Source organism: Tamandua tetradactyla, chromosome 3 (assembly GCF_023851605.1).
Source record: "Tamandua tetradactyla isolate mTamTet1 chromosome 3, mTamTet1.pri, whole genome shotgun sequence".
Classification (NCBI taxonomy): domain Eukaryota; kingdom Metazoa; phylum Chordata; class Mammalia; order Pilosa; family Myrmecophagidae; genus Tamandua; species Tamandua tetradactyla.
The window spans coordinates 6,662,154-6,680,776 of NC_135329.1; the positions used below are offsets into that span (position 1 = coordinate 6,662,154).

An 18,623-nucleotide genomic window follows, 5' to 3' on the forward strand; every position below is an offset into this window, starting at 1 on the left:
TGGTGATGGCTTCGTGGGTGTCGTCTGCAGCACCCTCCACACACCTGAGGCCTCTGTCTGCCCTGCGGGCACCTCCGTGCTGCCCCCACAGCCGCCCTGGGCCCATGCGGGCACTCACGGGACTTTTCCCACGTGCTGGCCCCGGCGGCAGCGGCCAGTGGCTGGCACTCGGCCGCCTGGCGCAGAGGGAGCTGCACCGCATTTCTTTCATTCCATCTGCAAGGGGGAGTTGAAGGGAAGAATGGAAGTCTCTCCCAGACACCAGCATGCAAATACTTGACCTTTGCTTTGAATACACTTAATGAGAGGCTGAAACCAGATTGTGTGGCCTCCAGCTGCCCAACTCCCCACCTCCTCCTTTCTGGCCTTTTAAGGGGACTTGAAGAGCTGCCGGCAGGGGGTGGGCAGTGGGAGATGCTGGCTGCTGGGACATGGGCTTTTCTTTCCAGCACGGAAACTGCCGGTGAGAAGGAGGCACGGTGTGGCCGGGCAGGTGGCCCTGAACGCAGCGGCTGAGTTTGTTGGCATCGGGGCTGCCTGGCAAAGATCAGACCTCACTGACCAGGCCCAGGCACGTGTCAGGGTTGCAGGGCTCCTCGTCCCCCAGCCAGCTGGAAGGAGAGGATTCCTGCGGCCACGTGTGAGTTGGCGTGGCTTTGCAGGACTTGAGTATACCAGTCAGGTAGGCCAAGCTATTTTGTTAGCAAACCAACCTCTGCCTAGTGGGGGTTGAATAAGGGCCCCTTCCACCACCACCACCGAACCCACGTCCACCTGGGCCCTCAGAGTGGGGCCTTATTTGGAAATAGGGTCCTAGCCCATGTGATGAATTCAGGACCATGAGATGGGATCACGATAGATGTTGGGTCCTTGTAAGAAGAGGGGATACAGAGGAAAAGGCCAGGTGGAGACAGAGGCGGCCACAAGCCCAGGGACGCCAAGAGCCACAAGCAACAAGCAATAGGAAAAGGCAAGGCAAGGTTCTTCCCAGGGGCCTCCAGAGGGAGCCTGGCCCTCCCCACACGCTGATGTCAGAGCTCTGGCCTCCGCGATGGTGAGAGGATACATTTCTGTTGCTTGAAGCCCTCCAGGCAGTGTCATTTGTTACGCAGCCCCGGGAAGCAAAAGCAGTTTGCTAACACGGTAAGGATCGATGTCCCAGATGTGCAGAAGTTCGGTGCAGGTGAACAGCTCTTTTCCATCTGACAGCCGAACCTTCTGGAAGGGGTGGCCTCCAAAGTCTCCACGGCTGGGGACAGGAACTGGAGAGTCATACAGGACATTTCTAAAGGCCAGGCCTGGAGTGGTTGCCATCCCTTCTACATTCATTCCGCCTGCCAGAACTCAGTTGAATGACCCCAACCTAATTGCGAGGAGGGCTGGGAAAGACCATCCGGGGTCCTCAGAAAGAGGCATGGGGTGGTGAGCTCATGGCATCATCTCTGTCACATTCAGGATAGGATGCCCCCGGGGGAAGCAGTGCTCCCAGAGGCAATGATGGTTAGCAAGACTTCTGCCTTGGAAGGTGAAGTTTGGGAGATGAGTCCAAGCTACGAGAAGTGACAGAACTTCTCCTTTCAAGGTCATCCTTTTAGGCTCAAGGTCTGATCTGTTAAGAAAGGAGGACAATCCCGTACTCTGGTACCTGCAGAGAATTTCCAGCCAGAAGTACTGTGTCTGAGTGAGGTGTTCCTTTCACAACTGAAGATGCATTTGTCTTTTCTGGAAATGCTCAGCAACAAAGAAATATAAACATGTTTACTTACTCAGCAAATCTGTACTGAATACCTTTCCATGCCAGGCACTTAAAGAGTGATGGACCCAAGAGCCGTATCAGCGCTAGCAAAATGCAGAATTAAGGGAGTGTCAAAGTGGTCCTACAAGAACTTTGGCACCTAATGCTGTCTAAGGAAATATGCTGCTAGGTGCTGGATGTATAGGGGCCCTGCCCTGTCCTCAGGTAACAAATATGAAACAGCTGTCAATGTTGGGACAGTTGAGCAGGGGGGCTCTGGGGACCTGGAAGGGGACAGCTTAGTGCAGCCTCCTGGAGAAGTCAGTGCCTCCACCGGCCCTAGAAGACACACAGCTTAGCTGGGAGCTGCCAGGAGCCATTCCTAGCAAAGGAGCCGTGGGGGCTTGAGCCCTGAGCCGAGAGACAGCATGGTGCCTTCAGAAACTGCAAGGCATCTGAGGTGGCTCAGCATCGCCTTGGGGTGAGAAAGTGAGAGATGGATAGAGAAGTGAGCCAGCCCAGATCCTCAAGCGTCTTTCAGGCCACCTCGAAGAGTTTGCACCTTATTCTGAAAGATAGGATTCACAGCAAGAGAGTAAGTCATGAGCAGATTTGCATTTTTAAAAAATCTTATTGGCAGTTGTGTGGAGAATGAATTAAGAAAGGGTAAGATTGGAGACAGAAAGACTGGTTGAAACAATCTATGTGGAAGACAGCCTGGCGGCCTGGATTTGGGTGGTGGCTGTGCACTTGGGGAGCAGGTGTCAGATTTGAGAACAACTAAGAAAAGTAATCAGAGACCCAGCAGTAGGATATGAAGGTGAGGATGGGGATAGGGGGTGGCTTTCTCTGAGAAGGGGAATTCCTTAGGCAAAAGATCAGTGAGTTAATTTAGGGAGCTACTGTGTTTAGGTACCTGTGGGGTAGCCTGGTAAAGGTGTGTGCGGGCAGGAGGATGGCTGGAGGTGGTGCTTAGAAGAGAGAGGGGAGCTGGAAATGGAGGCTGGGAGTCATCAGTAAAGAGGTGAGTGTGAACAAGGTCATCCAGGAGAATCTGCACGCGAGGAAGAAGAAGAGGAAGCAGGGGACCCCAAGGAGTCCCGACATTTAAAGGATGACCCAACGAAGAGGAGCCGCCAAGGACACGAAAGGAGCAGCATTAGGAAGTAGAGAAAAACCAGGAGTAGAAACCTCAGAGAAGATAAAATGAGGGGGAGGGGCGGGGGGAGAAGAGAGCTCCACCACGTTCTCAAATGTGAGAGAAGTCTAGCAGGGCGAGGACACGCATCTAGTTGAATGTCTCAAGGTGCCCACCACGTGCCCTCACTGTCCACCCTCCTGCGTGGGACATGACTCCCGGGGTGTAAATCTCCCTGGCAACGTGGGACAGAACTCCCGGGATGAGCCGGGACCTGGCGTCGTAGGATTGAGAAAACCTTCTCGACCAAAAGAGGGAAGAGAGAAATGAGCCAAAATAAAGTGTCAGTGACTGAGAGATTTCAAATAGAGTTGAGAGGTTATCCTGGAGGTTATTCTTACGCATTATATCGATATGCCTTTTTAGTTTATGGTGTATTGGAGTGGTTGGAGGGAAGTACCTAACGCTGTAGAGCTGTGTTCCAGTAGCTTTCTTTTTTTTTTAATTTTTATCGATACAACAATGTACAAACATAGACATTCTTAACATGCAAACACTCCATACATGGTGTACAATCAGTGGCTCACAAATATCATCACATAGCTGTGTATATACCATCATCATTTTTTTAGAACATTTGCTTCACTCCAGAAAAAGAAAAAACTCATACATTCCATACCCCTTACCCCCTCCCTGTCATTGACCACTAGTATTTCCAACTATCCAATATATATATTTTTAATTTTAACATTTGTTCCCTCATTATTTATTTATTTTTAATCCATATGCTTTACTCATCTGTCCATACCACAGATAAAAGCATCAGACCAAGTTTTCACAATCACTCAGTCACATTCCAGTAGCCTTAATTGTTGAAGATAATTGCATAAAGATACAACTTTTACGGTATGACCGTGGGGTTGTGAAAACCTTGTGTCTGTTGCTCCTTTTATCCAGGGTATGGACAGATGAGTAAAAAATATATAGATAAAGAAATAAATAAAAGGGGGGACAAAGGGTAAAATAAATTGTGTAGCTGGAAATACTGGTGGTCAGTGAGAGGGAAGGGTAAGGGGTATGGGATGTATGAGTTTTTTCTTTTTTCTTTTTATTTATTTTTCTGAAGTGATGTAAATGTTCTAAAAAATGATCGTAGTGATGAATACACAACTATGTGATGATATCGTGAGCCACTGATTGTACACCATGTGTGGATGTATGAATGTGAAGATTTCTCAATAAAAATATATTTTTTAAATGCTGCCACTGTGAATTTGGTGAGTGCAGTCCCCATGGAACAGCAGCAGGAGTGAAAGCCACGCTGGAGTTGAGAAAGGGAAGGAGAAGAAAACGTGAAGCCAGTTGAAGTTCAGACAACTCTTTCAAGAACCTTGGTTGAAAAAGTTTGTGACCGAAGGGGGAGTTCATTTTTATGTTTTATCGTGTAATATTGGACAGGTGACAAATCATTTTTGGAACACTGCATAAGCTGGGAAGCGTATTAATGACATAAACAGTGAGTCTGTCATCCTGCCAAAGTGATGGTCACTCTGCCCTGGTGGACCTGAGGCGCAGGGACAGTGGCTGCCAGGGCACGGCCACCCTCACAAGTAGAGCCTGAGGACACGTTGCTTGGGTTGGGAGCAGGCACTGGGTCCGTGGCACTAGAAGATGGCAGCTCAGTCTGGATGTGCAAAGGCCACGGTAGACTCAGAATTTAGAGAGATGCAAACAATGAAAGCACAGCGCCGGCCGGGCTGCCCCCGGGTCGAGAGCACCTGCTGTGTGCCAGAGCTGAGCTGGACCAGCAAGAGAGGAGCCAAGCCGGACCTCCAGGGGCTCACATCCCAGACAGGAAGTGGCTGGAGGATGGAAAAGGGTCACAAAAAAACAGGACACACCCGAGCTGTGGCCAGGGCTGTGGGCGTGGCACGCAGGGTGGACCGAGCTAACCTCCCATCGGGGCCTGGCCCTCCCTGCCCCTTCCCCTCTCCTTGCTGTGGCCGGGCTGGCCGGCGTGGCCTCTCCCAAACTTTTACATCCTTCTTGACTCAGGATAACGGGGAGCCAGCAGGTTGGGGTCACGCCGAGCAGACCGTAATCCTCTCTGCGGTGTGCCTAGGTCTCCATGACAACGCTGGGGACCCTCTGCTCTGATACTGCTGGAAGCCATTTGGGCGAGGGCTCTGGCTGACACAGGCCGAGGTGTACAGATGTTTCTGCTATTGACTCGTGGGGTGATACGGGAAGCTCTCAACTCCCAGAGCTTCCCGCCCTCCCAGGCCTGAGTCCCCGAGAGAGTGAGGGGCTGCAGGCTGGGGACCGAGGCTGCTGGCCAGTGCTAACCTTGGGGGGAAGCACTTGTCCTCATGGTCACTGGGTCCTGAAATGAGGTTCGTCCACTCCCTGTCCCCTCACAGGGCTACAGTGGGGACTGAGCGACACGTAGGTGGAGTCTAAGGTGAGGCTACAGACAAGGGGGGCCCTGGCATGTGTTAACATGATTAAGAGGCACACGGCCGTACCGTTTCGGGCAGTGTGACTCACAGAATAAAAAGCATTAGTGTAGTTCAAACGGTGTCTGGGTTCAAACACCATCCACTATGCTGGTTTTTTTTTTCTTGTGATAACATATATATAATATCAGACATCCCATTTGGACATCCTTCAGTGTACAGTTCAGCAGTAATCATGGCACTCACCGTGCCAGGCGGCCATCACCACCATCCATTCCCAAAACCATTTCGCCACCCCGAGCAGACGCTGTACCCGGTGGGCAGTAACTGCCCGCTGCCCCTTCCGCCAGCCCTGGTGGCCTGCAATCCACTTCCATCCCTACGGATTCCCTTATTCTGAAAGTGTCGTCTAAGTGGAATCGTGCAATACTTGTCCTTCTGGGTCTGGCTTCTTTGGTTTAACAGAATGTCTTCAAGGCTCATCCTTGTGGTCACAGCTGAATAACATGCCTCCGGGCGTGCAGCCCGCAGTTTATTTCTCCACCTGCCCGTCGAGGGGCCGTGGGCACTTGCACGCGCTGGCGACAGGGAATGCCGCCGCGGGGAGCACTGGCGTGCACGAGCCAGCGTCCCTGCCCCCGGTAGTTTTGGAAATACGTCTCGAATGTCTGCTCCCCCTTTGCCTGTGAGCGTGAACAAGTCGTTCTTCCTCGCGGCTCATAACGCATACGTGGTGGGCTCGGGAACGCGACCCGCGTCAGGCAGGCTTGGAAAGCCCTTCGCTGAGCCCCGAGAAGGTGCCGAGTAGATGCTGCGGCCCCGCTGCCCTCCCCGCGGCCGGCGGAGCTGCCGTGTTCTAAGTGGCCCCTCTCTGTGCCAGCAGGTCCGCGCTGTTCCCCCACGAGACGTCGCCGGCCGCCAAGATGTCCCGGCACCACAGCCGCTTCGAGAGGGACTACCGGGTGGGCTGGGACCGCCGCGAGTGGAGCGCCAACGGCACGCCCGGGAACGCCAGCCTCTGCAGCGCCGCGGCCGGGACAGGCGCCGGCTCGGCCAGCAGCCTCGGCGCCCGGCCCGGCCTCCTGCCGCTGCCCGTGGTGCCCGCCCGGCTGCCCACGCCCGTCTCGGCGCCCGCGCCCTGCACCACCGGCAGCGGCGAGGCCATCACCAGCCTCGGGGCCGGCTCCGCCTCCGCCGCCACCTCCAAGGTAAGCGCCAGCGCTGAGCCCGGCAGTGCGGTCCGCGCAGGGCCGCGGAGGGGCCGCGGAGTCTCAGCACCCAGGGTGTCCGGGGTGGTGTTGTCCCCGGGGCCGGGCCCGGCCACCGCTTCTGAGGGTTCGTGTGCGTCTCACTCTAGGTCAGGTCCCCCTCCGCGAGTAACTTGTAGGAAGGCACGGCAGAGGCTGAGGCCACTGATTCTCCTGTGCCTTGTTCATTAAATTGCACACGTGGAATGCCAGGCTGGCTGTGCAGGTTCCCCAAAAAGGTGAATTCAGATGATCCGAGGCCCTATGGGGGTGCAGGCAACTTGGATATGCGCGAGGACACGGACAAGCTGGAGGCTCCCGGGAATTGTCCCAGAGAGAAATAAACCCACCACTTGTTAACACTGTGCAGGACCTTCTCACCTCCACGGTCCCCGCTCGTCCTCAGGACAACCCCGCAAGGTCGGGACTCCTCTCATGCCCACTTGTCGGCCGGGGACACTGAGGCACAGAGTTCCCTGGTCCAGGGTCATACATTCCTTCCTCGGAGGGACCGGGAGGCAGCCCAGCGGCCAGCCTCGGGCGTCAGCCCCCAGGCCATCCTGCCTCTTCTGGAGCAGGTGGCTCTGGCCGACGCAGGTCTCCATACCAGAACAAATGTCACAATGAGTGTCACCAAGGCCCTGACCTGACCTGGCCGTGAGCCGGGTGAGGACCTCGCCAGGCCTGCCCGAGCCCGCAGGGACCGTGGCTGGTTTGCAGGACGCATGCTGTCCCAGTGCTTTCTCCACGGACCTCCTTTTGCCTCTGCCACATTCAGAGCCACCTCCCGGGAGCCCTCCCTGCACCAGCCCGCACGTGTGTGTGTGTGTGTGTGTGTGTGCGCGTGCATCTTGTCTTTTCTTTCTTGCCTTCATAAAAGTTGCTGGAGGAGTTAAAGGCTGGGGAGCTGTGGTCCGGCCATTGTGCAGTGTCGGTGGCGCACGAGCCACGCTCCAGGTGTGCCGCCGCCTTTGTCTCTGTGATTTTCAAAACTCCCTTTCAGCCTTGCTTCCCATTAATAAGTGCAAGAGCTGCCAGCGGCAGGGCCCGGCAGAGGCCCGAGACAATGGAGCTATTGGAGGCCAGCTCGGCGCGCGCTGACATCTCACTGCTGCAGTGCCGTATTGATTTTATTTTCCTGTTATGAAAACACCACCCCGCCGAGACAGGCAGGGAGGGGGTGTGGGATCGGGGACAGGAGTTTGGGAATTCTTTGGACACGCTGCCCCCAGGCCGGCCAAACACATTCCTCCACCAGCCAGTGCTCTGATTAGGTGACCTCTGTCCCCGGGAGCTGGCGGCCAGCCCCGCTGCCCACATCTGGCAGCCGCCACTCAGCCAAGCCAGCTGTTGCCCATCTGGAGAACAGCAGCTCCTCGAGCTGGCTGCAGGGGCTCCAGGTGGGAGAGAGACGCTGGACCTGGCCTCCTTCTCAGGGGTGGGCGCTGTTTTGATGGTGCCAGGCTGCTTCCTGGGTCATCTGGGCTCTGCCAGGCCAGGGGAACAGGACGGGGGAGTTGGCACTGCCCTGTGCACGGAGCTCCTGCTTAGCTCCAGAGCAGTTCAGTGTCCACCGTCCCTGACCGGCCAGGCCCAAAACCACAGCCACATGGGAGGGAAAGAACCCAGCCTCAAATGGAAAACAACAGCTGGGCAAAGATAGAGCCAGGGGCCCGGGAGGGGGAGTGGGGGCGAAAGTCCACGCCTGTGAGGACAGCCAGCTCCTCGGCCTGTGGCAGCGGAGGGAGTGACTTCCTCTGCCCCTCCGTAACTGTCCCCAGCCCCACAGGGGCTTCTTTGCCCAAACTAGGTGCCTGGCTGTGCCCTGGGTGCCTCGGGGTGCTCAGGAAAACTGGGGGGGGGGGGGGGGGGGGGGCAGGGAGCCTGGCAGCCAGCTGCCACCAAGGGCATGGTGGGTGGTCCATTCGGGCCGTGGGGCCTTTCTGCCATCCTGGCCTGGCTGTGGTCCCCCGACGCCTGCCCCCCGGCCTGTTTGCATAACCCATGCCAGCCCCAGACTGCGCCATTTGGGATTCCCTGGTCAACACGCGCTGTCCTCAGGGAGCTTGCAGGCGGTGGATAATGAACCTCCAGCTCCGACCTGGGGTCCAATGACCCGAAAACGGCTCTCCCTTTGGGGTTGTTGCCAGCGGCAGCCTAGTGGGCTGGGTAAAGCAGGAGCCTGGAGCCCAGCGGCCTGGATGGGCTTTCACTTTACCACCTCCTGACCCGCCAACCCTGGACCAGTGACCATCGGGCTCTGCTTCTCCAAGGTGGGAATGGAGAGTGGCCCTTGCCTGCTCGGTCCGTGGGAGGATCGCGCAATCTCAGCCCCCAACAGGGCAGAGCCGGCGCCTGCTCGGGCCTGGAGGCACCCCGGGGCTGCCACCTTGGCCGGGCCTATGGGGCGCAGCTGCGTGAGGAAGGAGACCGGCGGGCTTCAGACGAGAAACAGTTATCGGCAAGGACCACAGCGATTCCGCAGGATTGGGGCTGAAGACGGAGGCAGGTGGGCGCTGGCAGGAAGAGGCGGTCTCGTGGGCCCTGAACGGGAAGTGAGCCAGAGGCGCTTCCTGGGAGGAAAGACAGCGCATGGGGACAGTGTGCGGCCCGGCGGCAGGTGGGTGCGCGAGGCAGCGGTGCCCTCCTCTCCGTGCTGGCCCTGCTGCCCCGCGTGTGGTCAAGGCTGCCCGAATGTGCCAGCCTGGCCCCCTCCGTGAGGCAGGGCTTAGCGCCACGCATGGGCCAGAGCCACCCCTGTGGCCAGAGAAAGGTCCCACAAGGAGGGCGACCCCCGGAGGCCGAGCGTCCCCGGGGACAGGTTCTTGTGCTCCCCGAGCTGGACAGGGGCAGGATGGACACCCGTGCCGTGGCGGCCATGGACGTCCTCCGGCCTCCCGGGCCCATACCGCCCTTGTGACCGCCCACCCCAGCGTCAGCCCCTTCCCTGTGAGGCCCGTGGGGACCGTCCCGCCCTCGGTGTCGGGAGGCTGCGGAGCTCCCGGTGGCAGGTGTGTGAGGTGAGGTCCAGCCCTTCCGTCACTGGACCTTCAGGTTGTGTTTATTCTTCCGTCTCCTTCTCCTTGGGGGCCTGCAGACTTCTTGCACGGTCCTGGTGAATGGCCGACTGCACCAGCCCAGACCTCCGGGCCGCTGAGGCAGCGGGAGGGCCTTGCGGCGACACACACGCCGTCACACCAGGGCGCTGCTTGGTGTCCGCTTGTAGCCCCCCCAGGACCCAAGTTCCCAGAGCCCGAGGGGAGGTGGGCCCCGGGCCACCCACAGCGAGGCCCACAGAAGGAAGATGATGTGCCGAGGCACAGAACCAGCCCCTTTCCCCACCCCAGGTCACCATGGCAACCATGACGTGTGTCCCATCCCACCCTCTCACCCACCCAGCTGGCAGCAAACATGGCTTTCAGGGAGGAAAGTGTGTGCAGTTTGCCTCTTGTCCTACAGGTAGGAAAATTTAGGCCAAAGGTTATGTTGACTCAGAATTGCACAGCTAGAGTCAGACAGAAGTGGGTTTGCGTCCCAGCTCTGCCCCTTCCAAGCTGAGTACAGCTCTGAGCCTCAGATTCCTTGTCTGTAAAATGTGAATGACAACAGAATCTTCCCCATGGAGATTAGATAATAAATTAGTGTGTGGAGAAGCTTAAAACAGGCCCTGCCCCATGGTGAGCAGCTAAACCATAGGTTGAGTCAGCTTTGCACTCCTTTCCTAGGGCTGTGTAACACACTGCCATGGGCTGCGTGGCTTAAAGCAACAGAAATTGTCTCATGGTTCTGGAGGCTGGTCTGTTCCTTGCCTCTTCCAGCTTCTGGTGGCTCAGACCTTCCTTGGCTTGTGGCAGCCTAACTCCAACCTCAGCCTCTGTCTTCACATGGCCAACTTCCTTCTGTGCCCAGTTTTCCCTCCTTTTAGCAGGACATCAGTTGTTTGAAATTGAGGGTCCACCCAATCCACAGTGACCACATCTCAACCTCATGACATCTGCAAAGACCCTAGGACCAGAGGAAAGCATCTCTTTCTGGAGAACATGATTCATTTGGGAAAGACCAGTCTCCTGGTGGCTGGGTGCTGGCTGGGCTCAGGAAGGCTCTGTGAAGTGTGCCCCTCACCTAACTGATGTGGCATGAGCTGGGGTGCTGGGACCATGTGGACCAGCGCCCCATTCGTGGCCCACCCTTTGCTCTGGGCTCCGGGTGGCCGAGATCCCGGGTGACAGAGCTGCGGAGAAGCAGGAATGTGACTGCACGGCTGGGGCCTCTTGGTTGGCTCAGAAGGGAGTACATGCTCCACAGTTGCTGCTGCATGAAATTTAAATTATTCTCAGCAAACCTGCTTGACAGATGAAACAGAAAAGGGACGGCTTCATAAAATGCAATTTTGTTCTTGAAAGAATAGCTCTGCAGAAGCCTCGCTGATGTCTGTGCAATGTGCTGGGGGCGGTTTTCTTTTTGGTCAGGCTGAAACCCTCGGTGGCAGCCCAGCACCCCATCGTTCCCAGAGCTCAGCCCATGAAAATGAATTTCGGCCAGGAGGCAGAGGTGCCTGCAGGCTGCATCCCCCAGATTTCTGGACACTGAAGCATTTCAGGATCTCAGTTTGGAGATTTGCCATCCTGGAGATGACCTGGGGGACAGTGTCCTCCTCATGCACCCTAAGTGCCCTGCAGATATACTCCATAATGGGCAGGTGGTTTGGGATTTCTGGGAATATCTGTGGGGCCGGCTATGGTGAACACCTCCTCTCCTATGCTCTGGGGGTCCAAGAATGGATGAAGGAGGTTTTTGACCCACCATAGGATGAGAAGCAGACGTCCCTCCTTGCCTCTTACCCACGTGAGGAGCAAAGCCCTGCTGCAGGCGCGAGGTTGGGTGAATCAAGGCCCTTGCAGAGTGAATTTCTAGACTGTGAGTGATTTTATCCAGGACTTTCTTGTGCCGTGAATGAGAGTTTGTGATTTTCCTTGTGATAAACTATCAGGGCACTGGTGATGAATAGTGAGACAACTTCTATGGAGCTGATGGGTTTTACCTGCACTTGAAGTTGCAGTTACAGTTTGGATTGTATCTTCATTGACTTAAAACTTATCTGTCAGTCACCTCACTGTGTACAAAATTGAAAAACTGTGTGATTTCCAAAACACCCAATTCAAAGCTAATTTTGGCCTGAATGGCTTGGACTTAAATTTCTAGTTAAGGTGGATAGGGGAGAATATTGTCCCACATTTATAAGGGACATTCTATGCTTGGACAAAATTCAGCTGTGGATTCCAAAGGAAAAATGGAGCCAATTGTGTATATGAATTAGTTTCACTGCATAACAACCATCCCAAAACTTAGTGCCTTAAAATAACAACTGGGCATTTGTGGGCTAGCTGGTCAGTTTTGGTCTATACTGGTCCGGCCGCTCTGTCCTGGGCTCCCACGTTTGTCAGTGGCCTGCCATGCTATATATGCTCTGGGATGGCCTCACTCACACATTGTGGATGTCAGACTGATGCCAAGACCTTCATTCTTCTCCGTCAGGCTAGGTGTCAGCCTCCAGCAGGCTAACTCAGGTGGTCTCAGGTTTGAAGGGCAGCAAGACAGCAAGGTTCTGTGCACCTGAGTTTTGCAAACCTCTGCTTAGGGCAGGTTCCCTCAATCCCATTGGCCAAAGCAAGTCATGTGACAACTCAGATTTAAGGAGTGGATACAAAGGCTCCACCTTTTAATGAGAGGCGCTGCCCCAACAGGTAGCAAAGGGACAGACGTAAAGGATGGGAGAAATTGGTGGTCCCCTTTGCAATACACCACGGCCCCCACCCCTGCGTTTCCAGCACATTTGATTAGACAGGCTCATTCACCTTCTAGCCTCTGGCCGTGGCTGGCATTGTGCAAGCAGGAGAGGTGGAACTGATTTAGCCTTCTCCTCCACATACTGACTTACACATAACTGTGTCACACGTGTCCCATTGACACCTAGGGCCAGGTAGCAAGGTTTAAAAGGGCCCGACAAGGATTGCGTTGCCAGAGAGAGGGCTGACCAGCTGGCCCCAGGGAACCTCACAAGATGCATTTACTTTGGAGAATCCACGGCTTTGGCCAGGATTTGTCCCCTAAGACCCAAAGACCCCAATACTCAGTCCCATTACAAGCCCAGAGTTGGTGGGGCTGAGACATTGCTGTTGCTGAGAACATCTAGCCTTTTGAAGAATAAAAAACATATCTTCCCAAGGAGACCCTCTTCATAGACTCTGACCGGGAAATTTCTCCCTGTGAGAAATTCACATGGGAAGATAAATTCTGATCAGAAGACTTCCTGGTGAGCCCGAAAGCAGCAAAAGGGAGCCATTATGGGATGCAAATGTTCAGTAGCTGCAGATTCCAACAGCCTCATGTTTCCATCTCCTGATAGGACAAATTCCCATGCAGTTCCCAAAAAGCCCTTAGAAGGGCTCCTTCTTAAATTAAAGTAGAACCTCTGCAAGCAACATCAATCAAGATAAACATAAATCTAGTTCTTATTCGGTTTTAATGGTTTTCCTGTTTCGTTTAGTTACTCATGTTGCAATTAACGGTTTTTTTTTAATTTCAAAAGGACAGTTTTTGAGCTACATTATAGGTTAAAATGGGCTTTGGAGAACTAGCCTGAGAATCTCATCACCATTTGTATCATTATTTTTTGTAAGGAAAGTATGTTCCAAAATCCAAACAGCCAAATTACAAATGAACTTTTAGAACCCAACCCATTATGTTATCTGGAAATAGTCTGTAATGCTAAAAATAACTTGGAGAAAGAACATAAAAAGGAAAGCTTAATGCACCTCAGCATCATTTGTTCACCACCAACCCCTACCGAGTTAGTTTAATTTAGGGGAAAAGCACATCCTCCAAACCCAGACTGCGTTCACCCCTATTTCACTCTCATGTTACCAGTGGCCAAATTGGCCTGAGTGCTCCAAAAGCCTATGGCCACTGAAGGGGTTACTGTGGGAGACCCTGCAGGAATAAGCTGATAGGAGTTAGTAGATTATCAATCCGTTTCAACACTCCATTTGCTACCCTAAAGTGAAGGGTTGGGAGACCCCTATGTGCTATTCCTGCTGCAGTCTCAACTCATCATGGCGTATTAATTTGCACTGTGCATGTGCCACTCTCAAACCTGTAGGCATGAAGCCTCATTTCCTCTGGTAAAGAAGGAGCCCTCAGAATGCAGCCACGCGTGTGGGCAGGCATCAGCGTGCTTTCAGAGGCTCTGCAGGCCTATCAGTCGGAGGAAAGTGCCTGCTTTCCCAGCTGCTCCCTCTTCTGCTTCATGGGAGAAGATGGCTGAACACTTTACATCCTTCTGGCACCAAGAAAAGGATCTTTGGAGCTGGGGATGGGGCGAGGTGCAGGTCTGGATGGTAGAAAACAGTCATCAGCACCTCCCACCCTTGACTTAAACTGCACCCCTGGTCATCCAGGGGTGGATGGGTCATCCCGTTGGCTTAGTAAGGGTCATATGACCCAATTCTGGCAATGGAATATGAGAGAGTCACAAGAAAAAGATAATCTTCTGTGGACATTGTCACGTCTGCAAATGCCTAGGACTGCTGTTAACCATCAATCCCCTACAGGCCTGAGGACAAAGCCAGCACACAAGGAAGGGGGGGGGGCAGAGAATTCCAGAAATATGGACCCTGAGCCCCCTCCCTGACTCTGCACTTCTTAATACGTTTCCTGGTTATGTAAAATTAAATAAATATGTAGCATCTGCCTCTGTTGCATCGCGACAGTGTGGCTGTCTTCCATCTCCCAGACCTCACCTGGCACATCTATTTGCTAAAATCAGCTGCAGTGACCTTTGCGATACCCTCTCCCTGTTATTTATTCATCCCAGCACTCAGTGCTGCATACAAGGATTCTGCTCTGTGTAGCTTCCCTGAATGCCAACACCAATGCCTGGCTGACTACCGCCACCCTTCTCTGCTTCAGTGGGGCCACTTTTCTGTCGGAGAGAAACACGTGGGATACCTGGGCCATGACATCATTTGAGAGCTTCACCCAGCCACCCCCTGCAGCTGCAAGACTGCAAGCCCTTCCCCAAACATAGCAAGTTCTCTCGTGCCCCAGGGCCTTTGCACTTGCTACTTCCCCTCCCTAGAATTTCCATCCCTCTATTGCCTACCCAGAAAACCTCCTGTCCACCCTAAATGATAGCCCCTCTGTGATAAGATAAAAAAAAGTTTGGTTATTTCTCTTGTTCCCATTACACTTTTGTTTATGCCCTTGTTGTAATTCCTACAATGTTATGTGGTGTGTACCCGTTTAGGCATTTGTCTTCTCACCAGGAGGGAGGGCCACAAGAACAAGCGCTAAGTGTGCCCTGCAGATAGAGGTTCTCAGTTAAGTGTTTGAGGATGGAACAGATGAATTCGTGCATAGGAAGATGTGTTCCCTGAGTCAGCCCTAGCGTTGGGTTAGGGAGAATGAGGGCCTCTGAGGTCATCTCTACCTGCCTATTAATTGAGGGAGCACGGTGGAGCAGCCTCCAGGAGCGGCGTGATTTCTGTGGCTGTCCATGATGAGGCTGCCAGAGACCCACGCGCATGGCGAGCCGGAGCAGGGCCTCCCTGGGCTCGCTGAGGGGTTTGTGTCTCGAGAACAAAATGCAGCTGGTGGTGATGATTTTACAGTGTCGAGGCCTCCCTGGATCCTGCACCCCTGCCCCTCTCTCCCAACACATCTGCAACCCTTTCCCTCAGATACTAGTATTTTCTCAAGATTTTTCTCCCACTTCCCTAGGACATTCTGCAACCTTTTTATTTTACTTAGGACCCTTGGGTGGCACTTACTTTGTGCCAGACATTGTTCTAATCACTTCGCCACCACTTACTTAATCCTCACAACAACCATCAAAGGTGATTATTATTTCTACTACTTCCGAGGAAAGAGAGAGCTCACCTGTCAGGCCTAGGGTCCCCGACGGGGCACCTGGCTCTGAAGTCCAAGGCACACAGCTCTGCAGGGCTCGGCCCAGAGCAGTCCTCAGAGTTTGTTAAATGAGCAACTGGATGAACAAATGCACAATTAACATCTTTCCCCAATGCTGGCAGCGTCACTGGAAGTTGTAGCTAACGGCTCCCCAAGAAGCAGTTTTGCTCACCAGCAATTCCAAAGAACCACGGAAAGTCAGGACTAGCAGGCGGGTAAGTTTCCAAGGTCCGGCCCCACGCCTCAAGATGCCCAGCCAAGGTTCTATTCATTCTCTCTGATTGGAAAACCTTGTTTCCTTAACAGTTGCTGTGGGCTGAATCGCCCCTTAAAGGATCTATTGATGTCCTAGCCCCCAGGACCTCAGAATGAGACCTTATTTAGAAATAAGGCTGTTGTAGATATAGTTAGTTATGAGGTCACACTGGAGGAGAACGAGCCCTTAGTCCAACGTGCCTTCTAAGAAGAGGAAAACGCGTACAAAGACCTAGAAGCAGGAAGAAGGCTGTGTGAGAGCACATCAGATGTTGGAGTGAGGCACCACAAGCCAATGGAAACCAAGGATCACGGGCAACTACCAGAAGAAGGAGTCTCCCCTGGAACTTTCAGAGGGAGCGTGGCCCTGTGGCATCTGGATTTTGGGCTTCTGGCCTCCAGGACTGGGGCCAGACAACATGTTTCTGTTGCTTTAAGCCACCCCGTCTGTGGCATTCGGTTACAACAGCCCTAGGAAACGAATGCGACAGCCAAGTCGCTGGTGTGGGGTTACAGATGCTGCGTAGCTGCCCAGATGTAGGATGTTTGAGGACAATTGTGCCTGGGGGCCCAGCATCTCTGTCTGTCTGAGGGTCTTTGTTTTGGTCCAGGCCGCACTGCCTGGCTGGCATCTGCCTTAACAGCTGCTTTCAGCACTGCTTTGGCTGAGTTCCAACCCTGCAAGGTGGACGGGGGCTCAGAACTGTCTGCAGGGCTTGCTGGGCAAGCTGGGATACAACCACAGCCCAGGGGCAGCTCCTCTGCTCTTCCCCATCATTTGTGATGAATGAGAAGTACATGCACAGCGGAGCTAATTCTGATCATTTCCCTGGACGGCGTCCAAGCACCCGTGGTTTGCCACATCTTCAGTGTGACCCCACGACCACTTAGGGGAAACATGCACAGAGAGAAAAGGTCTAGTCATTCAGACTTTTGTCTCCAACCACCTCCCTGCCGGGGAACAGTCTTCCCTGGGACGTGGGGCAAAGGCCATGGCTGGGGAGGCGGCTCGTGTTGGAGAATCTCTAAACTGGGGATCGGGAGCCTTGGTCCCTTACACTTTTCCAACTGAGCCACCTCAGGGCGGGATACTTAGGCGAACCGAGACATAGTTGTCCCATCTATAAACTGGATACCAGAATGCCACCTTCACTGGCTATGGTGAGGGCTGAACACAGGAGCAAGGTAAAAGCACTTTACAAAATGAAGTGCCCTACAGTTGAAAGAGATAGGAGTAAGATCTGTGTGAATTCAGGGAGAGCTGACGCGCCAAGTAAATTTCCTTTATTAAGAGAAACTGGTGCCAATCAAGTGACTAAATTAGAGGCCAATCAAGTTATGGCAGTTACCGTTAGACCAGCATTTGCTTCGTTGAAAGGAATGGAAGGGAGGGTGGCCCAGCCCCCTGGGGGACTCCTGGGAATCGTGGAGCGGGCACCCCCAGGAAACCCCCATCACTGGCACATGTTGTTGCCTGGCAGGGCTGGGAAGATGCTCCACTCTTCCCCATGGGCTGCTGTGCATCTCCCGGATGCAGTGCTCCCCATCCCCCCCCCATAGTTCTGAGGCTGCTCGGGGCACCACCCCAGAAAAGGAGGGCAGGTGCTGGAGCCCGTGGAAACATGCCATTGGACATATGTGCACCCAGTTTCTGTTGTACCTGCGAGCTGGGACTGAGGGTGAGGGCTCAGCCCTGCTGTATGCATATGTGGGTTAGAAATCTCGCTGGCACCCACGTGTACCCAGGAAGCCACTGGCAGTGTCATCGTCGTCATCATTGCTGATGCCTACTGAGTGCCCACCGTGGGCCAGGCACGGTTCCAGGGGCTCTCCCCACTCGACCCTCACAACGGATGACCCCCGTTTTACAGAAGAGGATGTTAAGGCCTGGTGAGACTGTGTAATGCCCAGGGTGGCCGAGCTGGCAGGGGTTCTCCCGGATAGCAACCCCCCTTCCCTGATGCTGCCTGTCATGTAGACACGGGCTGGCCCTCCTTGTGGGGAGGAGACCAGGCTTTCAAGGTGGGTCTGGCCCCAGAAGAAAGCAGTGATGGAGGCACGGCAGCCGGTCCTGCCTGGGCGTCCGAACCTGCCCACTGCTCTGCTCGGCCTGGGGGGCCCCTCGCCATGGTCAGGAGCACGAGGCTGGAGGGCAGCCTCCCTTCTCCACCCCGCCTCTTACATCGGAAATGTGCTGAGGGTGGGAATTCTATTCCCCCCACAACATTAGGCTGAGACGATATTGGGTGGAATATATTGTACCCGTAATTCATATTAATGGGAATTCAATAGTGGCAACTTGTCATCTGCTGAGATTAGAAGGGAATATTGTGAATATTGTGTTATAAAGGCATTAAAAAGACGTTATGAATTAGATTCCATTGCACCACGTCGTGTTCCTTATAAATAATTGAGGAAGAAGCTGGTGCTCGAGATTTGGGATTATCCGTTTTTGAGTTCCCAGCAATCCCCTCTTTCTGCTGATGGGTCCCTGTTCATCTGAGCTCGCAGGGCAACAGGTCTGAAGTCAACGTAAAATGAGCATTGCGTTTCCCCGGAAAAACTCTTCCTTCTAGTTGAAATTAGTATTTCCTGCATTCAGTGCTAGTTAATGGATTTTTCTTCCGGAATCCATCCTCCACCCCCAACCTTTGCATCCAAATACTCCATCTCCTCATTTCCAGCCCCAGGAACTCAGGCTTCAGGGCCTGGGACCACGTGGCTCTCCCCCACTCATGCCCGCCTCAGATGCCCTCAACAGCCAGGGCTTGAGCTGAGCCCCCCCGGGGCATCGGCAGCTTTTTCCCTGCAAATGAGCCCCAACC

At 54.1% G+C, this 18,623-nt stretch overlaps 1 protein-coding gene across 1 annotated transcript in view; it reads left to right on the forward strand.

Annotated features, from left to right (window-relative positions):
* KLHL29 (kelch like family member 29) overlaps positions 1–18,623 on the forward strand; it is a 263,233-nt gene that overhangs the window by 127,946 nt on the left and 116,664 nt on the right. Inside the window, exon 3 of the mRNA XM_077152213.1 lies at positions 6,213–6,537. Coding sequence (XP_077008328.1) covers positions 6,253–6,537 — 285 coding nt within the window. The 5' untranslated portion in view covers positions 6,213–6,252. The remainder of the gene's footprint in view (positions 1–6,212; positions 6,538–18,623) is intronic.